This window comes from Amphibalanus amphitrite, unplaced genomic scaffold, assembly GCF_019059575.1.
Source record: "Amphibalanus amphitrite isolate SeventyFive unplaced genomic scaffold, NRLGWU_Aamphi_draft 000950F_arrow, whole genome shotgun sequence".
Lineage (NCBI taxonomy): Eukaryota > Metazoa > Arthropoda > Thecostraca > Balanomorpha > Balanidae > Amphibalanus > Amphibalanus amphitrite.
Genome location: NW_024882444.1, coordinates 111,083 through 138,653, shown reverse-complemented (window position 1 = coordinate 138,653; position 27,571 = coordinate 111,083). Strand labels below are relative to the sequence as shown.

The 27,571-nt window shown below is 50.0% G+C and overlaps 1 protein-coding gene across 1 annotated transcript; it reads left to right on the top strand.

The window, feature by feature from the left end:
• Window positions 1-10,068: 10,068 nt before the first annotated feature.
• Window positions 10,069-12,679, top strand: LOC122368475. The gene is made up of 3 exons (XM_043342423.1): window positions 10,069-11,577; window positions 11,927-12,043; window positions 12,270-12,679. Exons 1-3 carry the CDS (start codon window positions 10,069-10,071, stop codon window positions 12,279-12,281), a joined length of 1,638 nt encoding a protein of 545 aa, XP_043198358.1. The 3' UTR covers window positions 12,282-12,679.
• Window positions 12,680-27,571: the final 14,892 nt, after the last annotated feature.

Here is a 27,571-nt window from a genome sequence, read left to right as displayed (position 1 = left end):
CTGTTGTCGGTAGTTCGGTCTCTGGGGCCCAAATTGAAAACACCTATTTTTGACGTTTGACCTGAACTTGACCTCAAGTTTGGCCTCTGAGAACCAATTTTAAGTACTCATCATATGCGTCTTGTTGGGAGCTTTCGATTGCCGCCTCGCCCGTCCCGCTGCGACCAACCGTTCTCGAGTTATGGGCTGGGGCGTCTGACGCCCCCCCCCCCCCCCAGCAAGTGGTGTTATGAAAATACCCCAGGAAATGCCGGGTTAATGTGCCTGTGATAGCTCTTCTGCTTGAAATCTTCCAGCGTTTCAAGCAGAAGCTTACCATGTGACTGTCTGCCAAACCTTACCTGTAAGAATCTTGACATAATCAACGTCCGTGAAGTTAGCGACTTTTCAACGACGGATTCAGCGACGGATTCGCCGCGGTACCCCAAAACGACCCCTAAACGTTGTCAAACCGCTTCGAAAGTGGTACCATTCGATTGCACAGACCGGTGGCTTGCGTCCGTCAAGGTGACCTTGACCTTGACCTTTGACCTTGGAGGTCAAATTCGAGCTCAAATCGGTGTATACGGCTGCGGTACCCCAAAACGGACTCAGAACGATTCTAGAATTTCAAATTAATGGGACCCAAAGATACTTTAGGACAAAGGCTTGCGTCCGTCCGGGTGACCTCGACCTTGACCTATGGCCTTGGGGGGTCAAATCTTAGGTCAAAGTGGAGGATGTCGGAAAAACCGGTGTATACGGCTGCGGTACCCCAAAACGACCCCTAAACGTTGTCAAACCACTTGGAAAGTGGTACCGTTCGATAGCCCAGATCCGTGGCTTGCGTCTGTCAAGGTGACCTTGACCTTTGACCTTGGGGGTCAAATTCGAGGTCAAACCGGTGTATACGTCTGCGGTACCCAAAACGGACTCATAACGATTCTATAATTTCTCATGAATGGTAGGTACCCAAAGATACTTCGGGACAAGGGCTTGCGTCCGTCCGGGTGACCTCGACCTTGACCTTTGACCTTTGAAATTCTAGAATCGTTCTGAATCCGTTTTGGGGTACCGCAGACGTATACACCGGTTTGACCTCGGATTTGATCCCTAAGGTCAAAGATCAAGGTCGCCTTGACGGACGCAAGCCACGGGTCTGGGCTATCGAATGGTACCACTTTCGAAGCGGTTCAACAACGTTTAGGAGTCGTTTTGGGGTACCGCGGCGAATCTGTTGCTGAATCCGTCGTTGAATAAATCACTAACTACGGACGTATGATGAGTTGGAATTTGTCAGAGAATCCAAAAGGAGTTTACTATGCTGGTTTGTTTTCAGAGGCGGCAATGACTCGAATGCTCTTGCAACTGCTGGGCAACGCCGTCACGGACGAAATGGTTTTCCTCAGGGTAAGCATAACATCTTCTTATGCTTTTCTGCAGTCGCTTCTTCTTCGACTGCAGCAAACACACAAGCATACCTACATACACACTAGGGTGTGTCGTCACTCTAGAAGTGAATCGGCGATGTGATGTTATATGGCGCTGATTCATTATAAAATGATCCACCAAAGGGTTCTTCTCAACTATTCGTAGTTTTAACCCTCGCACTGCCGGGGGTCTGAGCCACCTTCGCACTGCCGGGGGGGCACATATGTGCCCCCCCGGAGATCTCGAAAACTACGCAACGTAGCGACAAGCGGCAAACGGCGTTGGATAGGGCGAGACAAGATCTAGAGGAAATACTCAGATCATTTTGTCTCAGGTCAAAAAACGAGGTCACCAGAGGTCACTGAAGACAAAATGTTAAGATTTTTACAACCTTTATTTCGCAGTAGTTTTTCTGCAATAACTGCTCTTCCCGAAAAGATAGAGGATCGATTCAAACGCCATTGTTCTTGGCTCGTCAAGGCGTATCGAATGATATATCATATGACCTGGAAAGGTCAAGTTAAAGACTTGACCTCAGGTCAAGGTCATGACCTCACCGAAATAGGTCATGTTTCATATCATTTGATGCGCATCGACAAGACAAACACAATGAACGTCGAACAGAGTCTCTATCTCAATTCAATCTCAAGTTACTGCACAAAAACCGTTGGTGACCTCAGGTGACCTCGGATGACCTTTTAGGTCTTTCAGGTGATATGTTTCAGTTGAACCATCAACAGGGACCAATAATATCACGTTTCTGTGCGTATTGGGCGAATTGGGTGGCATTCAGAGGGAGTTGAAATTTCTCCCATAGACTTATAATGGGAAGGTCAGAAAAATGGCCTGACCTTAGGTCACCGACATGAAAATTCCGAGATATACGTTTTGATGATGTTCATACCCTTCTTCCATCCTGTGAGTTTCAAACTGTTCCTTCACTGGTGTGGCCCTGGCGCACTCGCAAAGTTGAGAAAACACACTTTGAGGTCACTTCACTTAAACTGCTCTGGTGACCTGATCTTAGGTGACCTGGGGTCAAAATTTTTACACAATGTGCGGAAATGTTGGAGAAACAGGTATGCAAAATTTGGCGGTGCTGTGCGCCGCCGTTTTTCAGTTATCGCGGAAAACCTCAGGGGGCACATACGAGTATGTGCCCCCCCCCCCGGCAGTGCGAGGGTTAAGTAGGAGCGACACGCCCACTGTTACAAGCATTGTCCTCCGTAAACATGTTTACAGAGGTCCATCGTACACAAACTCCAATAAATTTCCAGTAAATAGCGCCAAACGAATAACTGACACCGTTGAACCACTTTGACCTGTACTAATCGCTCTGCATGTTGGTCCCCACCGCCGACTTCTCTATATATGGACTGTGCGCTGTTTTGGCCGAACCGACATTGGGTGGCCCAAACATTATCTGTGGACGGATCGTGGTAACACTGTTTGAGAAGTGTGCATCTCTGAAACGGGCCATCCGATCGACGAGTGGTTTTCAACGCTTGGTAGCATCCATTCTGCATTGAACGGTATTGATACTGACCAAAGGTGTAGCAAAGGTTTTGGGACACCCTGTATAGGGGTAAAAATTTAAATTTTCAAATGTTCAGCTTTAGTTACAGAAAATGGTTCCAATGGTTGAGAAAACCATTCATGTGAATTTATTTGCAAATCGGACATCGTATACTGCTGCCCCACGGACCTTCAAGTTTAACACATATAGACCCATATATAACCATAGGCCCAGGCCCTGTGATGCAGGTCTCGCTTCGTAAGGCAGCATTACCTGCTGATGACAACGAATCCATCAATTGTATGTACTTTAACAGTCCCTTGAAGATCCAGGAAGATTCAGGGCAAGGGCATCGCCACAGGGGGGGGGGGGGGGAGGGGATCTCGTCCCCTCCACTTTTTAAAACTTTAACATTACGCCTATGGCGTTGCGTGGAAAGAATCGACTTGAAATGGTCCTCGTCCCCTCCAAAATGGTCAAAGTCGTCGCACCGTGGCGTCGCCCCTGATTCAGGGCCACTCAAACTATTTGAAAATGGCATTGCCCTTGGGGCAGCACTAAACGTTGTTCGATTTGAAAATGAATTGTCATGAGGAGTTTTCTTTGCCATTGGAACCATTTTCCAAAACTGGAGCTAACATTTTCAGACTTCAAATTTTAAGGGCCACCCTAATATGCAAATATATTCAAGTTAAAAGCATTTTACACAGTGATCAAGGTTCATTGTAACCGAAAGCTTTGTGTACCTAAACAATACATGTGATGTTATAATTTCTGAGTTTATTGTTGCTATTTGTCCTATTTGTCCATATTTAACCCGGCGGCCGCTGGGCCTCCGCGCCACCCGCCGGCCGCTGGGGGGGGGCATATAGTTGCCCCCCCCCCTTTTACTTCTGCGACGATATCGTCGCAACGCGAAGAGATAGAGAAGCGAAACTTTGCACACATCTTCCTAAATACTTAGCCGAGGTTGTGTCCAAATTTGGTGTCGATCTCATTTGAAATGACGTCACAGTGACGTCATAAGTGAAATTATAGATTTGTGACTCTCATATTCCTCACGATACATCAGATATATGAGACCGAATATAATGGGTCGATTATTGGTCAGAAACTAGATGGAAGTGTAGGAAGATGCTTTAGGATAACAGCAGGTGCTGTCTAGTTCATTTACAGTTGAGTTTCATGCTCAGCGTCATCAGAAACGGTCCATATCGGAAAACGACAAAACTTTATGACGTCACTGTGACGTCATCTTAGGTGCTAGAACCATCAAACTTTCCTCAAACATTGCCTAGGTATTCATTTGAAGCTATACCAAGTTTCACGTTCATACCTCATCAGGTTTCGGAGATATTTCACAAAAGTAAAGGGGGGGACAACTTTATGCCCCCCCCCCAGCGGCTCGTGGGTTAAGCTAAACATGCATCAGTTATGCCGGAACAATATTTGCAAACTGTTGAGGAATTCTCCAAGACAACTGAGCAACATTGATAGCGACAGCGAAAATTCGAGAAAAAAAAAACACATGCAAACCACGAATGCTTTTGTGAAATAGACACCTTGTATTTAAATGCAGTACATTTGAACACGAAACACTTTACTCTATTCAAGTCATTTTTAATCAATTTACTCGATGGAAAATATTACATATAATGATTTTTGGGTAGAAAATTTACCATTGTTTTTTTTTTGCAAAATATTATTTTATTTCAATGACTATTCCGTGGTTTAATTCACAGTTGAAATGCACCAATTTTTGGGCCTCCAATGTGGCTTGTTGTTGTTGTTGTTGTTGTTCCTCTTCTCGGCGTCTTCACAGACGCGAAGCCTCGCGGCTTTGGATCCCCCTGCGCGCGGTCGCCATGGCCGCGATATAACTTGTGCTCCTCGTTGTCTCTCTTGAGGGTGCATGTATGGTTCCCGTCAGTCGGAACCGGAGCCCCATCAGCGCAGGGCAGCGCAGATGGTCCGGAGTATCTGCTTCCTCCTTACAGATGGAGCAGCTGGCCGCTCGGCACTCTCGGTTGTTGCACCCGGCACACTCCAGTGTGGGGCTCTTGCCTATGGGGTGGATGTACTGCTGTGATCCTGACCAGTGTCCGGCTCTCAGCTGGTGGACGTCGACTGCAGTCTGTCGGTCCAGGCCAGTCACTGCGGGAGGGCGCGCTGTACCCATCCGGGGGGCCGGCGCTCCCTTGTGCGAGTGTCCGCCGCTCGCGCTGCCGCTCTGTACACAGTGCGCATGTCTACCGGGACTTTTTCTTGGGGGAGAGATGCCGCCTCCTTGGCTTGCTTGCGGCCATTTCGTTCCCTGGCAGTCCACAGTGCGACGGGACCCATTGTAGGCGCACTTGCCGCTCTCCGTGGTCGGCTACCAAGGCAAGAGCCTTCCAGACAGCTTGGTTGAGCTGCGAGGTCGGCTCAGCCGGGCCACTCCGTAGGGCAGACAGAGCCGCTTGCGAGTCGGTACAAATTATAACTGGGTCTTCTTCATGAGCCGGGTGTTCCTGGACGTAGCTCAGCGTCTCGCGGAGTGCCACCATCTTCGCTCGGTAGCTCGAGCAGAGTCTGCCCGCTGGTGCGCGGAGCTCGTGCGTCTCGCCATCAGGCCACTCTATGAAGCCGCCCGCTCCACCATCCAGCACGCCTCCTGTGGCGGATCCGTTCGTCCAGCCCCAGGTCGCGCACTGGGGGAGGGACGCCAGGTGGAGGGCGGCCGCCTGTCGGCGAGTCTCCGGCGGGGGTGGCGGCTCCTATCCCCAGGTCAAAGACTACCGGGGGGGGGGCCTCCCTCGGAGCGGCGCTGGGCGGCAGCAACAGTTCGATCGGGGCGTCGACACCTGCCACGTGCCACTCCTCCAGACCGACCGTGCGCCAGCCCGTCATCGTCTTCAGACGTGGGTTGACGTGCGCGTCCGCCACTCGGCGTAGAGGGTCCTCTTTTGGGAGGGCTCTCGCCTTCGCGAGGAATCCCGCCGCCAGATTGGTTCTCCGGGCCGTTACCGGAGCCAGTCCTGCCTCCGCCATCAGGGCTTCGGTGGAGGCTGATCGCGTGCAGCCCGTTATGACGCGGGCGGCCTCCCTCATCTTCCTCTCCAACACTTCCACGTGGGAGGGGGACGCGGCCGGCAGCCACGCGGCCGGCAGCCACGCTGCCGCGGCGTGCTCCAGCGCGCCTCTGATGTAGCCCTTGGCCACGATGCGGAGTTGCCGCTCTTCTAGCCCCCCAGTCTCTGCCCGTCAGTCTCCTCAGGTGCTCAAGTCTCGGTCGGGTCCGTCTTCTCATCCTCTTGCAGTGGGGGCCGAAGTGGAGGAGGCGTTCCAGCGTGACTCCGAACAGGTTGAGTGTCTCGCTGGCCTCGACTCTTGCTCCGGCCACCCTGATGGACACGTCCACCGCGTCCTTTGGCCACTGTGAGAGCACCTGGACTTAAGTTTTCTCTCCCGAGGCATCCATCTTCGAGGTCCTAGCCCACTCCGACAGCTTGTCGGCGGCTTGCTGGGCTCGGTGTCTGGCCGTCTAGATGTTCGCGCCCGCGCACAGGGTAGCGGTGTCATCGGCATACATGTACGGTGTACATCCTGGGATGAACTTGAGAGAGTGTGCGAGGGGTGCCGCCCACAGCAAGAAAAAGAGCGGGGACAGGACGCTACCTTGCAGTAATCCTGCCCAAAACACCCGTTCGCGACTCTTCGCTCCGTTCACCTCGACGACGACTCTCCGGTCTCGGAGCCACTGCCATGTCCACCGCACCATGCAGCGCGGGAGTCCCAGCTCCAACAGTCTCAGACGGAGGAGGCGATGGTCCACCACGTCATAGGCGCGCGCAAAGTCGTACGCGACCAGCACGAACTTCTGGGCGGTGGTGCCTTCTGGTGGGTTCACTCGTCTGGACCTGGGCCGGTTCCACCCGTCCTGGACCTCCTGAAAGAGTCTGCCGACGTTGTCCTCAACCGAACGGCCAGCTCGGAAGCCGACCTGCTCCGGGGGGACCAGTCCGCGGGACTCGGACAGGATGGTGAGACGGCGCTTGATGAGTAGCTCAGCCAACTTGCCGGCATGTGAGGTCAGAGCGATGGGGCGGTAGCTCTCGGTAAGGCGCTTATCCTTCCCCGACTTGGGGATGGGGACCACCGTCGCTTTCCGCCACTGCCTGGGGACCTCTCCGGTCTTCCAAAACAGGTTGCTGAGAGTCAGCAGGACCTTGCGTGCCTCCGGTCCTAGATGCCGGAGCATCTCGTTCGAGATGCCGTCTGGCCGTAGTAGGTCTGGTCCGGGCCTTCTTCAGCTGGAGTCCACTGATCTCCTTGACCATGTCTCGCATGCCGAAGGGATTGAGAGATCGGTGTGCGCACCTGCCTCGAGACCCTCGCATACTCCTGAACGAAGGCCTCTGCCTTGTCGCGGTCGGTGATGATGAGGCGGTCTCCCCTGAGCATGGCCTGGCCGTCCCTGAATTCATTAGCACAGCAACGCTCCCACTTCTTCAGTGTCTTGTGTACCCTGCCGACGTTGGCTGGTTGGTTCAAGGTGGTGGAGACGAAGTCATTGAAGTGCGTGATGGTTGCCTTCTTCTCTAGTTCGGCTGCGCGCCGCTTGGCCGCGATCCAGCGCACCCGCGACTGAGAGTCACCCTCGCGCAGGGCCGCGCGCGCCGCGCGCCGTTCCGCGATCGCCTCCTGGAGGTCAAGGTCCAGGGCCCACGGACGAGGGTCCGCTCTGGCGCCTCTCGGAATGTGGCGTACCGCAGCCCGCTGCAGTGTCGGCTCAAACCGGTCCGCCAGTACCTGAGTCGTCAGGTCCGGCTCCAGTTCGGCCAGCGACCGCTCGCAGTCGGCCGCGAACGCCTGCCACTCCGCCTTGTGGTACGCCTACTTGGTCTTGCGGATCTTCCTAGGGGCGCCGTCTCAGACCGCACCTCCACCACCATGGGAAGATGATCGCTCCCGAGGTCAGGGCCGAGGGACCACACCGTCCTGCGGGCCAGGGGGGACACTACGCGGCGAGGTCCGGGGCCGTCTGAGCACCGGAGCGGTAACTCGCAAAGGTCGGTTCTCCGCTGTTGAGCGGGACCCAACCCACCGCTTCCAGCTGGTCGGCCACCCAATGTCGGCTCGGTCAAAACAGCGCACAGTCCATATATAGCGAAGTCCGTGTCCCCACTAATCGATCCTTTCTTCTGGTTTTGTTCCAGACATTTCGGTCGGTTCTTCGTACCTTGAACATTCCTCCGACGGCCATGACTTTTTGGATTGCCTGTCTAAGTGATGTACTGCCCTCGCGAGGAGGTGGGCGACGCAGAAGAGTGCAAAAGCTGGCACGGCGTCTATATAAGTCCTACATAAGTCGTCCTGAGTTTGCTGTAGAAATGGAAGTGGAGCTGCGTGCATGCAAAGGAAACAGGGAGGAAACAAGCCCGCCCAAAAGTCCCACCCAAGAAACGGGGATCGCCTCAAAGTGTTGGGAAGAAGAGTCCAGCTCGGCAGAGGTAGACGGAGAAGTGGACCCTCCTAGCTCTGGCGAACAAAACTCGACCGCGCTACCAACAAGTCTAGACTACAGTTGTGACGATGCATTTGAATGGAACAATGTTGACAGAACAGAAGATGCTATGTCCTATAGAAGTCGTCCTGAGTTTTCTGTAGAAATGGAAGTGGAGCTGCGTGCATGCCAAGGAAACAGGGAGGAAACAAGCCCGCCCAAAAGTCCCACCCAAGAAACGGGGATCGCCTCAAAGTGTTGGGAAGAGGAGTCCAGCTCGGCAGATGTAGACGGAGAAGTGGACCCTCTTAGCTCTGGCGAACAAAACTCGACCGCGCTACCAACAAGTCTAGACTACAGTTGTGACGATGCATTTGAATGGAACAATGTTGGCAGAACAGAAGATGGCAGCGACGGATCCTTGGCTGGATCGGCTTTCACCAGCTACAACAGTGACCAAGGATCTGTTGATGGTAGAAACAGTGATTGTAATGGAAAAGAAGATGGTGCTGTGTCTTCATCCAGCTACACAATGAAGATGCCAGTCGATGAATGGTGCCAGTTTTTGAACCAAGACGGCAACAAACTGAAGGTAGGTTGGACAGACCGCATGGTAGAGAAGTTGGAGGACATCGTAGTGCCACACTGTACATGGGTGTTCAAGCATTCATCTGTGAAACCACACAAGAAAGGAAGAAAAGAAGGAAACTACGTAAGGATTTACGGCAGATGCAAAAGGACTGACTGTGGTTGCTGTCTTCGAATTGTTGTAAAAGAAGTGCCAGTTGATCCCAGCGAAGAGCTGACATTCCATATCACTCGTCATGGAACCCCTGATCACGAGGGATCTCCGGGAAGAAGGCCACTGAAAGGCACTGCCAGAGCTAAAGCTGCCGAAGCCACCGTGCGAGTTGGTGCATACAACGTCAGGAAGGATATGCTGATTGAAGCTTCCGAAGACCACCTGAAAGAAGGGGATTTCACGCGAGTTCCGAGTTTGGAGGTGCTGAGAAAGGCTGCAGCCGAGACATTGGATGTCGGACGTTTTAGCGCTGATCAGTTTCATGACGTACTTCTCACAATGAAGGCATCTAAGTCGTCTGACACAGCATCTAAGATCATAACAGGCGACATTCATGCTCTTTCTGCGGAACCATTCTGTGTGCATGTCTACAAGGAGCACATGTTGAAGAAGTATAGAAAGAAGCAAACCACTCTACATCTGGATGCTACCGGGTCGGTTGTTCGAAACATTGGAGGAAAGCCTGTCTACTGCTATGCTTTGATTGCTGAGGATCCGGTCAAGAGCTATCCGCTGGCTGTTATGTTGTCGAATGCCCACTCGACGTCAACGATTTCGTATTTCTTGAGTCGACTCTGCGAGGCCTTTAAGACACTTCACGGTGTGCCCTTGGTGCCAACGATGGTTGTCAGTGATTACAGCTGGGCGCTGCTACATTCATCACTTACCGCATTTTGTCGATCAAACATTCGTGACTACCTGCAGAAAAGCTGGGACGGGGCTGCCAACCACAAAGACGCACCGTCAGAAGGAAAAAACGCTACGTGCCTTGCCATGTGCACAGCACACATCACAAAGAACTTTTCATCACTACTGAAGCAACACGTGAAAAGAAAGGATGTTCGAAAAGGATACATGTGGCTCCTTTCAAAACTGGCCGCATCAACAACGCTCGAGGAAGCGACGCTGACCTTCAGAGACCTGTGTCGGCTTGCACTGTCGCATGCAACTGTGGATGACCTTGCAGATGAAGCAAAGAAACACAGCGACAGTGTAACAGAAGAAGACTCAGAAGTGGATGGAAGCGAGCCACCAGAAGGTGGAGCTCTAAGGGACTCAACGCCTTTCGGTCTACACTTCAAGAGTATAGAAGCCGAGGTGAGACGGACCATCGACCTGGATGTGAGCATCACCAATCCGTTCCATGCACCCGATGTCGTCAAACACTTGCAAACCACATACATGCCGCTCCTTCCACTTTGGACAGGCATCCAAACTCCGAACCACTGTCTGCCGTCAAATGCTCGCGTGGAAAGTTTTTTTAAGACCTTGAAGAAAAACCTCCTGCGGTCAAGAACTGGCATGCTGGCCGGAGATTTCCTCCGACTACTACTCACAGATCTTTCAGCCAGAGTGAAAGATGACATCATTATAGACAGAATGAGAGGGACGAAACAGGGCAAGCCAACTGGTGGGAAAAGAGCCAAAGAGGGACAAATGAATGAATGCCCGTATGGAGCAAAGGAAAAATGGCTGAAAAGGAACCCAAAAGCAAAACCATATCGCATGCAGAAAGCGCCGCCATCATTCGTAAGATTGAATGAGGTTCGCAACGACAAACAAGGACACGGGAACCAAAAACAGCGGCAAGGCGAGAAGAACAAGAGGAAAAATCCGGAAGGCAGTGATGAAGATGACCTAGATGTGGAGCAAGAAAAGAAACGGCCGAAGGCTGACCAGCAACAATCGAATCCATGCGGAGAAGAATCAACAAAGGACACGGAGACAGACGATTTCGGAGACAGAACAATGATTGAAAAGACCAAGGAAATCGGAGACATTCTAGTCGACAGCGCCAGCTTTACGACACTCGAAGGCCGAGAATGGCTTGACGATGCAGTGATTGACGCGTACCTACTGCTGGCAGCACAAGAATCGTCAGAAACTGTCGCAACGTTCAGCGTGCACACGCTCCCAAAGATGGCGCATGTATGCACATCGCGGTCGCACACCGCGCTCATTCAAGAGCGATACGGAAATGTTTTTGCATCGCACGCGTGGCTTGTCCCGTACAATACAATTACGTACAATCGACAGCGACACTGGGTACTTTTTGTCGTGTACCCCTGGGCAAAGCGAGTGATGTATTTTGATTCCTTGATACCTCCAAAGCCAGCAAAAGAAGCAATCGAAGACCTCATGGTACTGATAATAGCGTGCCAAGGAGCCATGACATGGACTGGATGGAGAGTGATCTACCCCAAACAGGTGCGCCAAGTGGACGGATCGTCCTGTGGAGTATTTGTGTGCGCCCGAGCCGACGCACTGTGTAACCAAACACCAATGGATGTACCACAAGATGAAACGGCCCAGTTACGATACATACGAAGATGGAGGCAAAACATCAAAACACGACTGAAAACGGTAAGACATTTCTGCAGATACCATTACGTTTTAATACCTTTCCAACAATTACATAAGGTGTCCGTGACTTCATCCGCAACAAACTATTACAATTTGACTAGATTTGTCACACCTAAAACAATAACTTGTTAGGTAAATTAATAGCAGTATCAATATTAATTGGGACACCCGTTTTATTATCTTGTTAACTGGTGTAAATAATGTTTTACATATTTTGATGTTTTTAATACACGAGTGCGGTGCGTTTGTAACTCGTACTGTCGTATGCGCAGTGTCTTCTTTCCACAAAAATATCTGTCGCATGTCTAATACCTATGGCCGTATATATGACACTAATGTGTGCTTTTAGGCACAAGACGGAGGATGTATGAAGAGCATCTTCATTCCGTCAACGACGAGTACTCGCAGTCCACGTCGGGTTCTCCCTCGTCTTGAAGTCGTACGAGATTGGGCAACAGATGAAAAGGTATGCTAGTATGTGAGTGTCGTCGTATTAAGCAAAGATAACTTTGTTTTAGGTCGTAACAAGTGCGAAACGGCGTTTGATCTCATGTTCTGTGCCGCTCTTTGCCGTCTGTGTCGGTTCTTTTTCTCTTCTTTTTGTTTGTTTGCTTGGAATCAGACTCGTACCCTGTCGTACCCTGTCAGACTCGTACCCCTGTTAATACTCGTACCCTGTCTTCTCCTTCCAGCACCAGCCATGACACTTCTGAACGATGGTGACCGGCCTGTCAGCCATTGCCTGTCTGCTCGCTGCCGTGGCACGCCGCCACAACTCGACTCAGACCGATTCAGCCGCGCGGGGACCGGCGCAGCCGGCGCACAATTGACGGGACCGACGGAACCGGAACCGGTTCGACGCAGCCGGCGCGCGTTTGGCGGGGACCGACGCGGCCGGCGCGCGTTCAGCGCGAACCGATGCGGCCGACACGCGTTCGGCGCAGACCGACGCGGCCAGCGCGCGTTCCGCGGGGACCGACGCGGCCGGCGTGAGTTCGGCGCAGAAAAACGCAGCCGGCGTGCGTTCGGCGCAGACCGACGCGGTCGGTGCGCGTTCCGCGGGGACCGACGCGACAGGCGCCGGTTCGACGCATCCAGCGCCGGTTCAAACAATTAGACTAGATTTGTCACACCTAAAACAATAACTTGTTAGGCAAATTAATAGCAGCATCAATATTAATTGGGACGCCCGTTTTATTATCTTGTTAACTGGTGTAAATAATGTTTTACATACTATGATGTTTTTAATACACGAGTGCGGTGCGTTTGCAACTCGTACTGTCGTATGCGCAGTGTCTTCTTTCCACAGAAGTATCTGTCGCATGTCTAATATCTATGGCCGTATGTATGACACTAATGTGTGCTTTTAGGCACGAGACGGAGGATGTATGAAGAGCATCTTCATTCCGCCAACGACGAGTACTCGCAGTCCACGTCGGGTTCTCCCTCGTCTTGAAGTCGTACGAGATTGGGCAACAGATGAAAAGGTATGCTAGTATGTGAGTGTCGTCGTATTAAGCAAAGATAACTTTATTTTAGGTCGTAACAAGTGCGAAACGGCGTTTGATCTCATGTTCTGTGCCGCTCTTTGCCGTCTATGTCGGTTCTTTTTCTCTTCTTTTTGTTTGTTTGCTTGGAATCAGACTCGTACCCTGTCGTACCCTGTCAGACTCGTACCCCTGTTAATACTCGTACCCTGTCTTCTCCTTCCAGCACCAGCCATGACACTTCTGAACGATGGTGACCGGCCTGTCAGCCATTGCCTGTCTGCTCGCTGCCGTGGCACGCCGCCACAACTCGACTCAGACCGATGCAGCCGCGCGGGGACCTGCGCAGCCGGCGCACAATTGACGGGACCGACGGAGCCGGAACCGGTTCGACGCAGCCGGCGCGCGTTTGGCGGGGACCGACGCGGCCGGCGCGCGTTCAGCGCGAACCGATGCGGCCGACACGCGTTCGGCGCAGACCGACGCGGCCAGCGCGCGTTCCGCGGGGACCGACGCGGCCGGCGTGAGTTCGGCGCAGAAAAACGCAGCCGGCGTGCGTTCGGCGCAGACCGACGCGGTCGGTGCGCGTTCCGCGGGGACCGACGCGACAGGCGCCGGTTCAACGCATCCCGCGCCGGTTCGACGCAGCCGGCGCGCGTTTGGCGCGGACCGACGCGGCCAGTGCGCGTTCCGCACGGATGGATGAAGCCGCCTGAAGTTCGGCGGGGACCGACATGTGTAGTTTGTAAAACCAATTGCGTGACAAAATGTGTAATACATGTACCTATGCATGTGACGCTCATGTTTCCTTTTGGGAAGTCGTTTAAGGGACGATTAAGGGTTAAGGGATGCGAGGCACGGGTGAAGTTAGTGGTGGTGCGGCTAGATATCGACCCGGGGAATCACATGGGACCATTATTTTCGCGATCGGAAGAACCCCTGAGGCACTTTTGGCGCGCCCCGTCATTTAAGGGACGATTAAGGGATAAGGGATGTGAGGCACGTGTGAAGTTAGTGGTGGTGCGGCTAGATATCGACCCGGGGAATCAACTGGGACCATTCTTTTCGCGATCGGAACAACCCCTGAGGCACTTTTGGCGCGCCCCGTCATTTAAGGGACGATTAAGGGATGAGGGATGTGAGGCACGTGTGTAGTTAGTGGTGGTGCGGCAAGATATCGACCCGGGGAAGCGGCTGGGACCATTATTTTCGCGATCGGAAGAACCCCTGAGACACTTTTGGCGCGCCCCGTCATTTAAGGGACGATTAAGGGATGAGGGATATGAGGCACGTGTGAAGTTAGTGGTGGTGCGGCTAGATATCGACCCGGGGAATCGCCTGGGACCATTATTTTCGCGATCAGAAGAACCCCTGAGACACTTTTGGCGCGCCCCGTCATTTAAGGGACGATTAAGGGATAAGGGATATGAGGCACGTGTGAAGTTAGTGGTGGTGCGGCTAGATATCGACCCGGGGAATCGCCTGGGACCATTCTTTTCGCGATCGGAAGAACCCCTGAGGCACTTTTGGCGCGCCCCGTCATTTAAGGGACGATTAAGGGATGAGGGATATGAGGCACGTGTGAAGTTAGTGGTGGTGCGGCTAGATATCGACCCGGGGAATCGCCTGGGACCATTATTTTCGCGATCAGAAGAACCCCTGAGACACTTTTGGCGCGCCCCGTCGTTTAAGGGACGATTAAGGGATGAGGGATGTGAGGCACGTGTGAAGTTAGTGGTGGTGCGGCTAGATATCGACCCGGGGAATTGCCTGGGACCATTATTTTCGCGATCGGAAGAACCCCTGAGGCACTTTTGGCGCGCCCCGTCGTTTAAGGGACGATTAAGGGATGAGGGATGTGAGGCACGTGTGAAGTTAGTGGTGGTGCGGCTAGATATCGACCCGGGGAATTGCCTGGGACCATTATTTTCGCGATCGGAAGAACCCCTGAGGCACTTTTGGCGCGCCCCGTCATTTAAGGGACGATTAAGGGATAAGGGATATGAGGCACGTGTGAAGTTAGTGGTGGTGCGGCTAGATATCGACCCGGGGAATCGCCTGGGACCATTCTTTTCGCGATCGGAAGAACCCCTGAGGCACTTTTGGCGCGCCCCGTCGTTTAAGGGACGATTAAGGGATGAGGGATATGAGGCACGTGTGAAGTTAGTGGTGGTGCGGCTAGATATCGACCCGGGGAATCGCCTGGGACCATTATTTTCGCGATCAGAAGAACCCCTGAGGCACTTTTGGCGCGCCCCGTCGTTTAAGGGACGATTAAGGGATGAGGGATGTGAGGCACGTGTGAAGTTAGTGGTGGTGCGGCTAGATATCGACCCGGGGAATCGCCTGGGACCATTATTTTCGCGATCAGAAGAACCCCTGAGGCACTTTTGGCGCGCCCCGTCGTTTAAGGGACGATTAAGGGATGAGGGATGTGAGGCACGTGTGAAGTTAGTGGTGGTGCGGCTAGATATCGACCCGGGGAATTGCCTGGGACCATTATTTTCGCGATCGGAAGAACCCCTGAGGCACTTTTGGCGCGCCCCGTCATTTAAGGGACGATTAAGGGATAAGGGATATGAGGCACGTGTGAAGTTAGTGGTGGTGCGGCTAGATATCGACCCGGGGAATCGCCTGGGACCATTATTTTCGTGATCGGAAGAGCCCCTGAGGCACTTTTGGCGCGCCCCGTCGTTTAAGGGACGATTAAGGGATAAGGGATACCTGCTAGGGCAAAATTAATGTCATATTCGTGCTCCCCGTCCCCGAATTGACCAGATATGACGTTTTCAAGTGATTCGGTACTCGACGCTGAATACGAATCCGAATCCGACGCCAACTTCACGCACATCACGGATCCCCCCAGCCTTATAATATCCCACATTTTGTTTCTAATTTTCCACTCTTATTGGCCTTTAAGGGTTCGAATTTTCCACTCTGACACCCAAATCAAATTGTAATTTTGGGACACTGGGCTTGCAAGGCGGCGTTGGAAAGCGGTCGAGTAGACAAGCCTAATTAGTAATGCAAACTATCATCGGGATACTGGGGGGGGGCGTAGGGGGGATTGCCCCCCTTGCCGATAGCTCGTTCCGGCAAGGGGGCAATCCCTCCCCCCTACGCCCCCCCCAGTATCCCGATGAAAGTTTGCATTACTAATTAGGCTTGTCTACTCGACCGCTTTCCAACGCCGCCTTGCAAGCCTGGCTCCGATCAGCCGTTCCCCAGCTATCGGCAAGGGGGGAAATCCCCCCGTACGCCCCCCCCCCAGTATCCCAATGATAGTTTGCATTACTAATTAGGCTTGTCTACTCGACCGCTTTCCAACGCCGCCTTGCAAGCCTGGCTCCGATCAGCCGTTCCCGAGCTATCGGCAAGGGGGCAATCCCCCCTACGCCCCCCCCCCAGCATCCCGATGATAGTTTGCATTACTGATTAGGCTTGTCTACTCGACCGCTTTCCAACGCCGCCTTGCAAGCCTGGCTCCGATCAGCCGTTCCCGAGCTATCGGCAAGGGGGCAATCCCCCTACGCCCCCCCCCCCCAGTATCCCGATGAAAGTTTGCATTACTAATTAGGCTTGTCTACTCGACCGCTTTCCAACGCCGCCTTGCAAGCCTGGCTCCGATCAGCCGTTCCCGAGCTATGGGCAAGGGGGGCGATCCCCCCCTACGCCCCCCCCCAGTATCCCGATGATAGTTTGCATTACTAATTAGGCTTGTCTACTCGACCGCTTTCCAACGCCGCCTTGCAAGCCTGGCTCCGATCAGCCGTTCCCGAGCTATCGGCAAGGGGGCAATCCCCCCTACGCCCCCCCCCCCAGTATCCCGATGATAGTTTGCATTACTAATTAGGCTTGTCTACTCGACCGCTTTCCAACGCCGCCTTGCAAGCCTGGATCCGATCAGCCGTTCCCGAGCTATCGGCAAGGGGGGGGGGGCAATCCCCCCTACGCCCCCCCAGTATCCCGATGATAGTTTGATTTACTTATTAGGCTTGTCTACTCGACCGCTTTCCAACGCCGCCTTGCAAGCCTGGCTCCGATCAGCCGTTCCCGAGCTATCCGCAAGGGGGGCAATCCCCCCCAAACGCCCCCCCCGCCAGCTCAGAAAAAAACTGACTCCGTTTTTGAAATCACCGCTATGTGATTACCCTATATAGCGACTTGGTAGAAATATCTCTAGACCTGACGAATCTAGCGACTTTTCCCAAACCGGTGGCAGCATGTGAGACGCCTGCTATAACAATACCCTTCACTCAATATACCCTGGGTGCATATATCACGTAACCGGACAAATCTTCGTATGGCAATTCTTCGTCGCGCAATTCCTCGTCCGCATTTCTTCGTCCGCAAATCTTCGTCGGCGCATTTATTCGTGTCGCATAACTTCGTCTCGCATTTCTTCGTAAGCGCAAATATTCGTAGCGCATTTTTTCGTATCCGCATTTCTTCGTACGCGCATTTCTTCGTCAAGCATTTTTTCGTCCACGCATTTCTTCGTCTACGCAAATCTTCGTCCGCATTTCTTCGTCCACGCAAATCTTCTTCTGCGCATATCTTCGTCCGCAAATCTTCGTCCCCGCAAATCTTCGTCCGCAAATCTTCGTCCGCATTTTTTCGTCCACGCATTTCTTCGTCTACGCAAATCTTCGTCCGCATTTCTTCGTCCGCGCAAATCTTCGTCCCGGCAAATCTTCGTCCGCAAATCTTCGTCCGCAAAACTTCGTCCGCAAATCTTCGTCCGCAAATCTTCGTCCGCATTTTTCGTCCATGCATTTCTTCGTCCACGCAAATCCTCGTCCGCAAACCTTTGTCTGCGCATATTTTCGTCCGCAAACCTTTGTCTCCGCTATCTTCGTCTCCGCAAACATTCGTCCACAAATGTGGTTCAATAAAACCATGAAGAAATATCAGACCATCAAGTGATTGACGAATTTAATGCATGGAATGGATGTTCGTCGTTCGAAACTTTTGAAGTCAGGTAGATGAGGTCTGTCAGGTGAAGCTATTGTATTTGGGAGCCGAGAATTGAAACATTCCATATCATTTGTGTCCCGGACATTCTTTTTTCGCGGTCGATGAATGACAATATAATCTCTTGTACCCTCGCCGGCATAGGCGGCGGAATGGGGAGGGCACCGGGGCACCGTTCCCCTCTTTAATTTTGGTAGGGGCGTTCCACGACAAATCGACAAATAAAAAATCAAATTTGCACCCTCATATTTTATTTTTCGTTGAAAACTGGTGTAAGGGGTTGTGATGGGCGGGGAAGCCAGCTGTGGCAAGGATTTTTTTCTTCGAACAACGGTTTCCGAGATATAGCCTCGGGCAATTCCAGCAGGTCGCGCTGCAGCCCTATGTTTGGCGGCCTATAACTCAGAAACTATTGGTTTTCTACGATAAAAACTTTACATGGTTCAACTCACAATCAGCCAACAAACATTTTGGCTATCTCAGATTTTCAATTTTTGAAAATTTTGATCACGTGACCTTTTGACCTATTTTTCGAAGAGTAACCTTGATATTTTCCCCACTGAAAGTTGCAATTTTGTCTGATGACGATTAAAGCCTTATCAATTGTCATTTATATGCGAAAATAAAAAAGTGGATATCACCCTGCGTTGACCTCAGGTCAGGTCATTTTTATGACCTGTCCATTATTACGAGCGGGAGCGACAGCGAGATCTCGAGAATAAAGCAAGATAGCGACAAGCGGTAAACGGTGCAGGGTACAAATAGATAAGGTCTATAATTTTTACTGAGGTCATTTTCAGGTCAGGTCAAAGATGACGTCACAGGAGCAAAAAGGAAGTCAAAATTGCGGCACTACATATATATGAAGTTTTTCTAGAATATCTTTCAAGGTATCCAAGCTAGGAACAAACTAATAGCACCATCGTGATCCTCTCGTCGATCCGCATCGAAATATATGTATGTTGACCTCGAAAAGTCGAAAGGTCAAAAGTTGACCTTAGGTCACGTGACGAGCGGGAGCGACAGCGAGATCTCGAGAATAAAGCAAGATAGCGACAAGCGGTAAACGGTGCAGGGAACACACGGATAAGGTCTATAATTTTTATTGAGGTCATTTTCAGGTCAGGTCAAAGATGACGTCACAGGAGCAAAAAGAAAGTCAAAATTGCGGCATTACATATATGAAGTTTTTCTCGAATAACTTTCAAGGTATCCCAGCTAGGAACAAACTAATAGCACCATCGTGATCCTCTCGTCGATCCGCATCGAAACATATGTATGTTGACCTCGAAAGGTCGAAAGGTCAAAAGTTGATCTTAGGTCACGTGACCTAAGGTCAACTTTTGACCTTTCGACCTTTCGAGGTCAACATACATATGTTTCGATGCGGATCGACGAGAGGATCACGATGGCGATATTAGTTTGTTCCTAGCTGGGATACCTTGAAAGTTATTCGAGAAAAACTTCATATATATGTAGTGCCGCAATTTTGACTTCCTTTTTGCTTCTGTGACGTCATCTTTGACCTGACCTGAAAATGACCTCAGTAAAAATTATAGACCTTATCCATTTGTACCCTGCACCGTTTACCGCTTGTCGCTATCTTGCTTTATTCTCGAGATCTCGCTGTCGCTCCCGCTGGTAATAATGGACAGGTCATAAAAATGACCTGACCTGAGGTCAACGCAGGGCGATATCCACTTTTTTATTTTCGCATATGAATGACAATTGATAAGGCTTTAATCGTCATCAGACAAAATTGCAACTTTCAGTGGGGAAAATATCAAGGTCACTCTTCGAAAAATAGGTCAAAAGGTCACGTGATCAAAATTTTCAAAAATTGAAAATCCGATATAGCCAAAATGTTTGTTGGTTGATTGTGAGTTGAATTAAAGTTTTTATCGTAGAAAACCAATAGTTTTTGAGTTATAGGCCGCCAAACATAGGGCTGCAGCGTGACATCCAGGAATTGCCCGAGGCTATATCTCGGAAACCGTTGTTCGAAGAAAAAAATCCTTGCCACAGCTGGCTTCCCCGCCCATCACAACCCATTAGACCAATTTTAAGCAAAAAATAAAATATGAGGGTGCAGGGCACTTGTCGATTTGTCGTGGAACGCCCCAGTAGCCCTATGGGCGTTGCATGGAAAGAATGGGACTAAAAGTCGGCAGTGCCGTGCCCCCCCTAATTGAAGGTGTTCCGCCGCTACTACTCGCCGGACGCCGGCGATGGGGGGGGGGGGTCGTACCCGCCCCCCCCCCCTCGGCCGGCGTATATGTAGAAAACAAATAGGTCCGGCGAGCAGTAGCGGCGGAACACTTTCAATTGGGGGGGGGGGGGGCACGGCACTGCCGACTTTTAGTCCCATTCTTTCCATGCAACGCCCATAGGGCTACTGTTAAAAGGCCAAAATTAAAGAGGGGAACGGTGCCCCGGTGCCCCTCCCCATTCCGCCGCCTTTGCCGGCGAGGGTACAAGAGATTATATTGTCATTCATCGACCGCGAAAAAAGAATGTCCGGGACACAAATGATATGGAACGTTTCAATTCTCGGCTCCCAAATACAATAGCTTCACCTGACAGACCTCATTAGTGGTGCCAATTTCATGAAATTTCAATTCCAATTCCGATCCAATTCCAAGAAATTGCCAAGTAAATTTCCAATTTTGTCCAAAGCGGGGGCTATTCCAATTTTTAACGATTTTTGCATTTTTTGCGTAAATTTTAAAAGTGTTTAAAAGCTTTTTAAAGGCCTCCGTTTTAAAATTTTAAATTTTAAAGGCCTTGTGTTCCGATTAATTTCCAAAAAATGTTAAGAATTCCGTCCAAATTCCAAATTGGAATTGGACAAAAATTGGAATTCCAAGAAAAGAAATTCCGATTGGCACCAATAGACCTCATCTACCTGACTTCAAAAGTTTCGATCAACCATTCCATGCATTAAATTCGTCAATCACTTGATGGTCTGATATTTCTTCATGGTTTTATTGAACCACATTTGTGGACGAATGTTTGCAGAGACGAAGATAGCGGAGACAAAGGTTTGCGGACGAAAATATGCGCAGACAAAGATTTGCGGACGAAGATTTGCGTGGACGAAGAAATGCGTGGACGAAAAATGCGGACGAAGATTTGCGGACGAAGATTTGCGGACGAAGTTTTGCGGACGAAGATTTGCGGACGAAGATTTGCCGGAACGAAGATTTGCGTGGACGAAGAAATGCGGACGAAGATTTGCGTAGACGAAGAAATGCGTGGACGAAAAAATGCGGACGAAGATTTGCGGACGAAGATTTGCGGAGACGAAGATTTGCGGACGAAGATATGCGCAGACGAAGATTTGCGTGGACGAAGAAATGCGGACGAAGATTTGCGTAGACGAAGAAATGCGTGGACGAAAAAATGCTTGACGAAGAAATGCGCGTACGAAGAAATGCGGATAGGAAAAAATGCGCTACGAATATTTGCGCTTACGAAGAAATGCGAGACGAAGTTATGCGACACGAATAAATGCGCCGACGAAGATTTGCGGACGAAGAAATGCGGACGAAGAATTGCGCGACGAAGAAATGCCATACGAAGATTTGTCCAGGGCCCTGTTCGCTCGCTGTTTTTATATCAGCGTGCTGTCGGTTTTCCCCATATAAGGAAGTTATTGCTGGCGCGGCTTGGCCTCTCATTGGTCTAGCGAATAGACCACTTGAATTCGACCAATGAGGAGCCAAGAAATAGCAGCATGGTCGCAGCCTGCTGATAAATAAACGGGGTGCGAACAGAGCTCTGAGCTCTGTTCGCACCCCGTTTATCTATCAGCCGGCTGCGACCATGCTGCTACTTCTTGGCTCCTCATTGGTCGAATTCAAGTGGTCTATTCGTTAGACCAATGAAAGGCCAAGCCGCGCCAGCAATAACTTCCTTATATGGTGAAAACCGACAGCACGCTGATATAAAAACAGCGAGCGAACAGGGCCCTGGAATCCATATATCAATATACGGCCTTGAGCGTATGTAACGGAAGTTAGCCCACATTCAGCCCACATTCGGCCCAGCCCAGATTGGGGCTACCAAATCTAGGGAAAAAATCTAGAAATCTAGGGAAAAATCTAAAAACCGTTTTACGCCTAAACGGCTGGACGAAACTGAAAAATAAGACCACCATTTGAAAGATCTCTTCACCCCGGACCTAATGATATGGTTAAATACCGGATCAATTTAACCAAAAGCATGATTTAACCAGGATGAAAATTTTCGGTCAATGGGGCGGCCCCTACGATTTTCTTCAAAATCGGCATGGTGATACTACAGGCCGAGATGATCAATCTGGCTGAAGAAACCCCTATGGGCATTGAAATCTATGGGGTAAAAACGCCCTTGGAAAGTTTTACCCACGCATTTCTGGCAAGTGTATCGCACGCATCCCCCCATTATGGGTATCATATGAAAGCCCCTGAAAACCCAAACAAAATGGTGGGGTAAAATTTACCCATTACCCCATCCAGGGTAAAGTTTACCCAAGATGAAAATTTTCGGTCAATGGGGCGGCCCCTACGATTTTCTTCAAAATCGGCATGGTGATACTACAGGCCGAGATGATCAATCTGGCTGAAGAAACCCCTATGGGCATTGAAATCTATGGGGTAAAAACGCCCTTGGAAAGTTTTACCCACGCATTTCTGGCAAGTGTATCGCACGAATCCCCCCATTATGGGTATCATATGAAAGCCCCTGAAAACCCAAACAAAATGGTGGGGTAAAATTTACCCATTACCCCATCCAGGGTAAAGTTTACCCAAGATGAAAATTTTCGGTCAATGGGGCGGCCCCTACGATTTCCTTCAAAATCGGCATGGTGATACTACAGGTCGAGATGATCAATCTGGCTGAAGAAACCCCTATGGGCATTAAAATCTATGGGGTAAAAACGGCCTTGGAAAGTTTTACCCACGCATTTCTGGCAAGTGTATCGCACGCATCCCCCAATATGGGTATCATATGAAAGCCCATGAAAACCCAAACAAAATGGTGGGGTAAAATTTACCCATTACCCCATCCAGGGTAAAGTTTACCCAAGATGAAAATTTTCGGTCAATGGGGCGGCCCCTACGATTTCCTTCAAAATCGGCATGGTGATACTACAGGCCGAGATGATCAATCTGGCTGAAGAAACCCCTATGGGCATTGAAATCTATGGGGTAAAAACGCCCTTGGAAAGTTTTACCCACGCATTTCTGGCAAGTGTATCGCACGCATCCCCCCAATATGGGTATCATATGAAAGCCCATGAAAACCCAAACAAAATGGTGGGGTAAAATTTACCCATTACCCCATTCAGGGTAAAGTTTACCCAAGATGAAAATTTTCGGTCAATGGGGCGGCCCCTACGATTTCCTTCAAAATCGGCATGGTGATACTACAGGCCGAGATGATCAATCTGGCTGAAGAAACCCCTATGGGCATTAAAATCTATGGGGTAAAAACGGCCTTGGAAAGTTTTACCCACGCATTTCTGGCAAGTGTATCGCACGCATCCCCCCAATATGGGTATCATATGAAAGCCCATGAAAACCCAAACAAAATGGTGGGGTAAAATTTACCCATTACCCCATCCAGGGTAAAGTTTACCCAAGATGAAAATTTTCGGTCAATGGGGCGGCCCCTACGATTTTCGTCAAAATCGGCATGGTGATACTACAGGCCGAGATGATCAATCTGGCTGAAGAAACCCCTATGGGCATTGAAATCTATGGGGTAAAAACGCCCTTTGAAAGTTTTACCCACGCATTTCTGGCAAGTGTATCGCACGCATCCCCCCAATATGGGTATCATATGAAAGCCCATGAAAACCCAAACAAAATGGTGGGGTAAAATTTACCAATTAACCCATCCAGGGTAAAGTTTACCCAAGATGAAAATTTTCGGTCAATGGGGCGGCCCCTACGATTTTCTTCAAAATCGGCATGGTGATACTACAGGCCGAGATGATCAATCTGGCTGAAGAAACCCCTATGGGCATTGAAATCTATGGGGTAAAAACGCCCTTGGAAAGTTTTACCCACGCATTTCTGGCAAGTGTATCGCACGCATCCCCAAATATGGGTATCATAAGAAAGCCCATGAAAACCCAAACAAAATGGTGGGATAAAATTTACCCATTACCCCATCCAGGGTAAAGTTTACCCAAGATGAAGATTTTCGGTCAATGGGGCGGCCCCTACGGTTTTCTTCAAAATCGGCATGGTGATACTACAGGCCGAGATGATCAATCTGGCTGAAGAAACCCCTATGGGCATTGAAATGTATGGGGTAAAAACGCCCTTGGAAAGTTTTACCCACGCATTTCTGGCAAGTGTATCGCACGCATCCCCCCAATATGGGTATCATATGAAAGCCCATGAAAACCCAAACAAAATGGTGGGGTAAAATTTACCCATTACCCCATCCAGGGTAAAGTTTACCCAAGATGAAAATTTTCGGTCAATGGGGCGGCCCTACGATTTTCTTCAAAATCGGCATGGTGATACTACAGGCCGAGATGATCAATCTGGCTGAAGAAACCCCTATGGGCATTGAAATCTATGGGGTAAAAACGCCCTTGGAAAGTTTTACCCACGCATTTCTGGCAAGTGTATCGCACGCATCCCCCCCAATATGGGTATCATAAGAAAGCCCATGAAAACCCAAACAAAATGGTGGGGTAAAATTTACCAATTAACCCATCCAGGGTAAAGTTTACCCAAGATGAAAATTTTCGGTCAATGGGGCGGCCCCTACGATTTTCTTCAAAATCGGCATGGTGATACTACAGGCCGAGATGATCAATCTGGCTGAAGAAACCCCTATGGGCATTGAAATCTATGGGGTAAAAACGCCCTTGGAAAGTTTTACCCACGCATTTCTGGCAAGTGTATCGCACGCATCCCCCAAATATGGGTATCATAAGAAAGCCTATGAAAACCCAAACAAAATGGTGGGGTAAAATTTACCCATTACCCCATCCAGGGTAAAGTTTACCCAAGATGAAGATTTTCGGTCAATGGGGCGGCCCCTACGGTTTTCTTCAAAATCGGCATGGTGATACTACAGGCCGAGATGATCAATCTGGCTGAAGAAACCCCTATGGGCATTGAAATCTATGGGGTAAAAACGCCCTTGGAAAGTTTTACCCACGCATTTCTGGCAAGTGTATCGCACGCATCCTCCCAATATGGGTATCATAAGAAAGCCCATGAAAACCCAAACAAAATGGTGGGGTAAAATTTACCAATTAACCCATCCAGGGTAAAGTTTACCCAAGATGAAAATTTTCGGTCAATGGGGCGGCCCCTACGATTTTCTTCAAAATCGGCATGGTGATACTACAGGCCGAGATGATCAATCTGGCTGAAGAAACCCCTATGGGCATTGAAATCTATGGGGTAAAAACGCCCTTGGAAAGTTTTACCCACGCATTTCTGGCAAGTGTATCGCACGCATCCCCCAAATATGGGTATCATAAGAAAGCCCATGAAAACCCAAACAAAATGGTGGGGTAAAATTTACCCATTACCCCATCCAGGGTAAAGTTTACCCAAGATGAAGATTTTCGGTCAATGGGGCGGCCCCTACGGTTTTCTTCAAAATCGGCATGGTGATACTACAGGCCGAGATGATCAATCTGGCTGAAGAAACCCCTATGGGCATTGAAATCTATGGGGTAAAAACGCCCTTGGAAAGTTTTACCCACGCATTTCTGGCAAGTGTATCGCACGTATCGCCCCAATATGGGTATCATATGAAAGCCCATGAAAACCCAAACAAAATGGTAGGGTAAAATTTACCTATTACCCCATCCAGGGTAAAGTTTACCCAAGATGAAAATTTTCGGTCAATGGGGCGGCCCCTACGATTTTCTTCAAAATCGGCATGGTGATACTACAGGCCGAGATGATCAATCTGGCTGAAGAAACCCCTATGGGCATTGAAATCTATGGGGTAAAAACGCCCTTGGAAAGTTTTACCCACGCATTTCTGGCAAGTGTATCGCACGCATCCCCCCAATATGGGTATCATATGAAAGCCCATGAAAACCCAAACTAAATGGTGGGGTAAAATTTACCCATTACCCCATCCAGGGTAAAGTTTACCCAAGATGAATCCCGGCCTGTAGTATCACCATGCCGATTTTGAAGAAAATCGTAGGGGCCGCCCCATTGACCGAAAATTTTCATCTTGGGTAAACTTTACCCTGGATGGGGTAATGGGTAAATTTTACCCCACCATTTTGTTTGGGTTTTCATGGGCTTTCATATGATACCCATATTGGGGGGATGCGTGCGATACACTTGCCAGAAATGCGTGGGTAAAACTTTCCAAGGGCGTTTTTACCCCATAGATTTCAATGCCCATAGGGGTTTCTTCAGCCAGATTGATCATCTCGGCCTGTAGTATCACCATGCCGATTTTGAAGAAAATCGTAGGGGCCGCCCCATTGACCGAAAATTTTCATCTTGGGTAAACTTTACCCTGGATGGGGTAATGGGTAAATTTAACCCAACCATTTTGTTTGGGTTTTCATGGGCTTTCATATGATACCCATATTGGGGGGATGCGTGCGATACACTTGCCAGAAATGCGTGGGTAAAACTTTCCAAGGGCGTTTTTACCCCATAGATTTCAATGCCCATAGGGGTTTCTTCAGCCAGATTGATCATCTCGGCCTGTAGTATCACCATGCCGATTTTGAAGAAAATCGTAGGGGCCGCCCCATTGACCGAAAATTTTCAACTTGGGTAAACTTTACCCTGGATGGGGTAATGGGTAAATTTTACCCCACCATTTTGTTTGGGTTTTCATGGGCTTTCATATGATACCCATATTTGGGGGATGCGTGCGATACACTTGCCAGAAATGCGTGGGTAAAACTTTCCAAGGGCGTTTTTACCCCATAGATTTCAATGCCCATAGGGGTTTCTTCAGCCAGATTGATCATCTCGGCCTGTAGTATCACCATGCCGATTTTGAAGAAAATCGTAGGGGCCGCCCCATTGACCGAAAATTTTCATCCTTGTTAAATCATGCTTTTGGTGAAATTGATCCGGTATTTAACCATATCATTAGGTCCGGGGTGAAGAGATCTTTCAAATGGTGGTCTTATTTTTCAGTTTCGTCCAGCCGTTTAGGCGTAAAACGGTTTTTAGATTTTTCCCTATATTTCTAGATTTTTTCCTAGATTTGGCAGCCCCAATCTGGGCTGGGCCGAATGTGGGCTGAATGTGGGCTAACTTCCGTTACATCTTGAGCGTAACTTTCTTTCGTTCTCAGTCAGGGGCCCTGTTCGCTCGCCGTTTTTATATCAGCGTGCTGTCGGTTTTCCCCATATAAGGAAGTTATTGCTGGCGCGGCTTGGCCTCTCATTGGTCTAACGAATACACCACTTGAATTCGACCAATGAGGAGCCAAGAAGCAGCAGCATGGTCGCAGCCTGCTGATAAATAAACGGGGTGCGAACAGAGCTCTGGTGCCGGTGAGTTGTTGGGTCTGTACCCTCATTTAGC

What these genes read in the sequence shown, in the direction of transcription:
- LOC122368475 (XM_043342423.1), top strand. Translation starts at nt 10,069, where the DNA reads ATGTGGCTCCTTTCAAAACTGGCCGCATCAACAACGCTCGAGGAAGCG. An exon ending in TCAAAACACGACTGAAAACG is followed by an intron (nt 11,578 to 11,926) that starts GTAAGACATTTC and finishes GTGTGCTTTTAG; the next exon opens with GCACAAGACGGAGGATGTAT.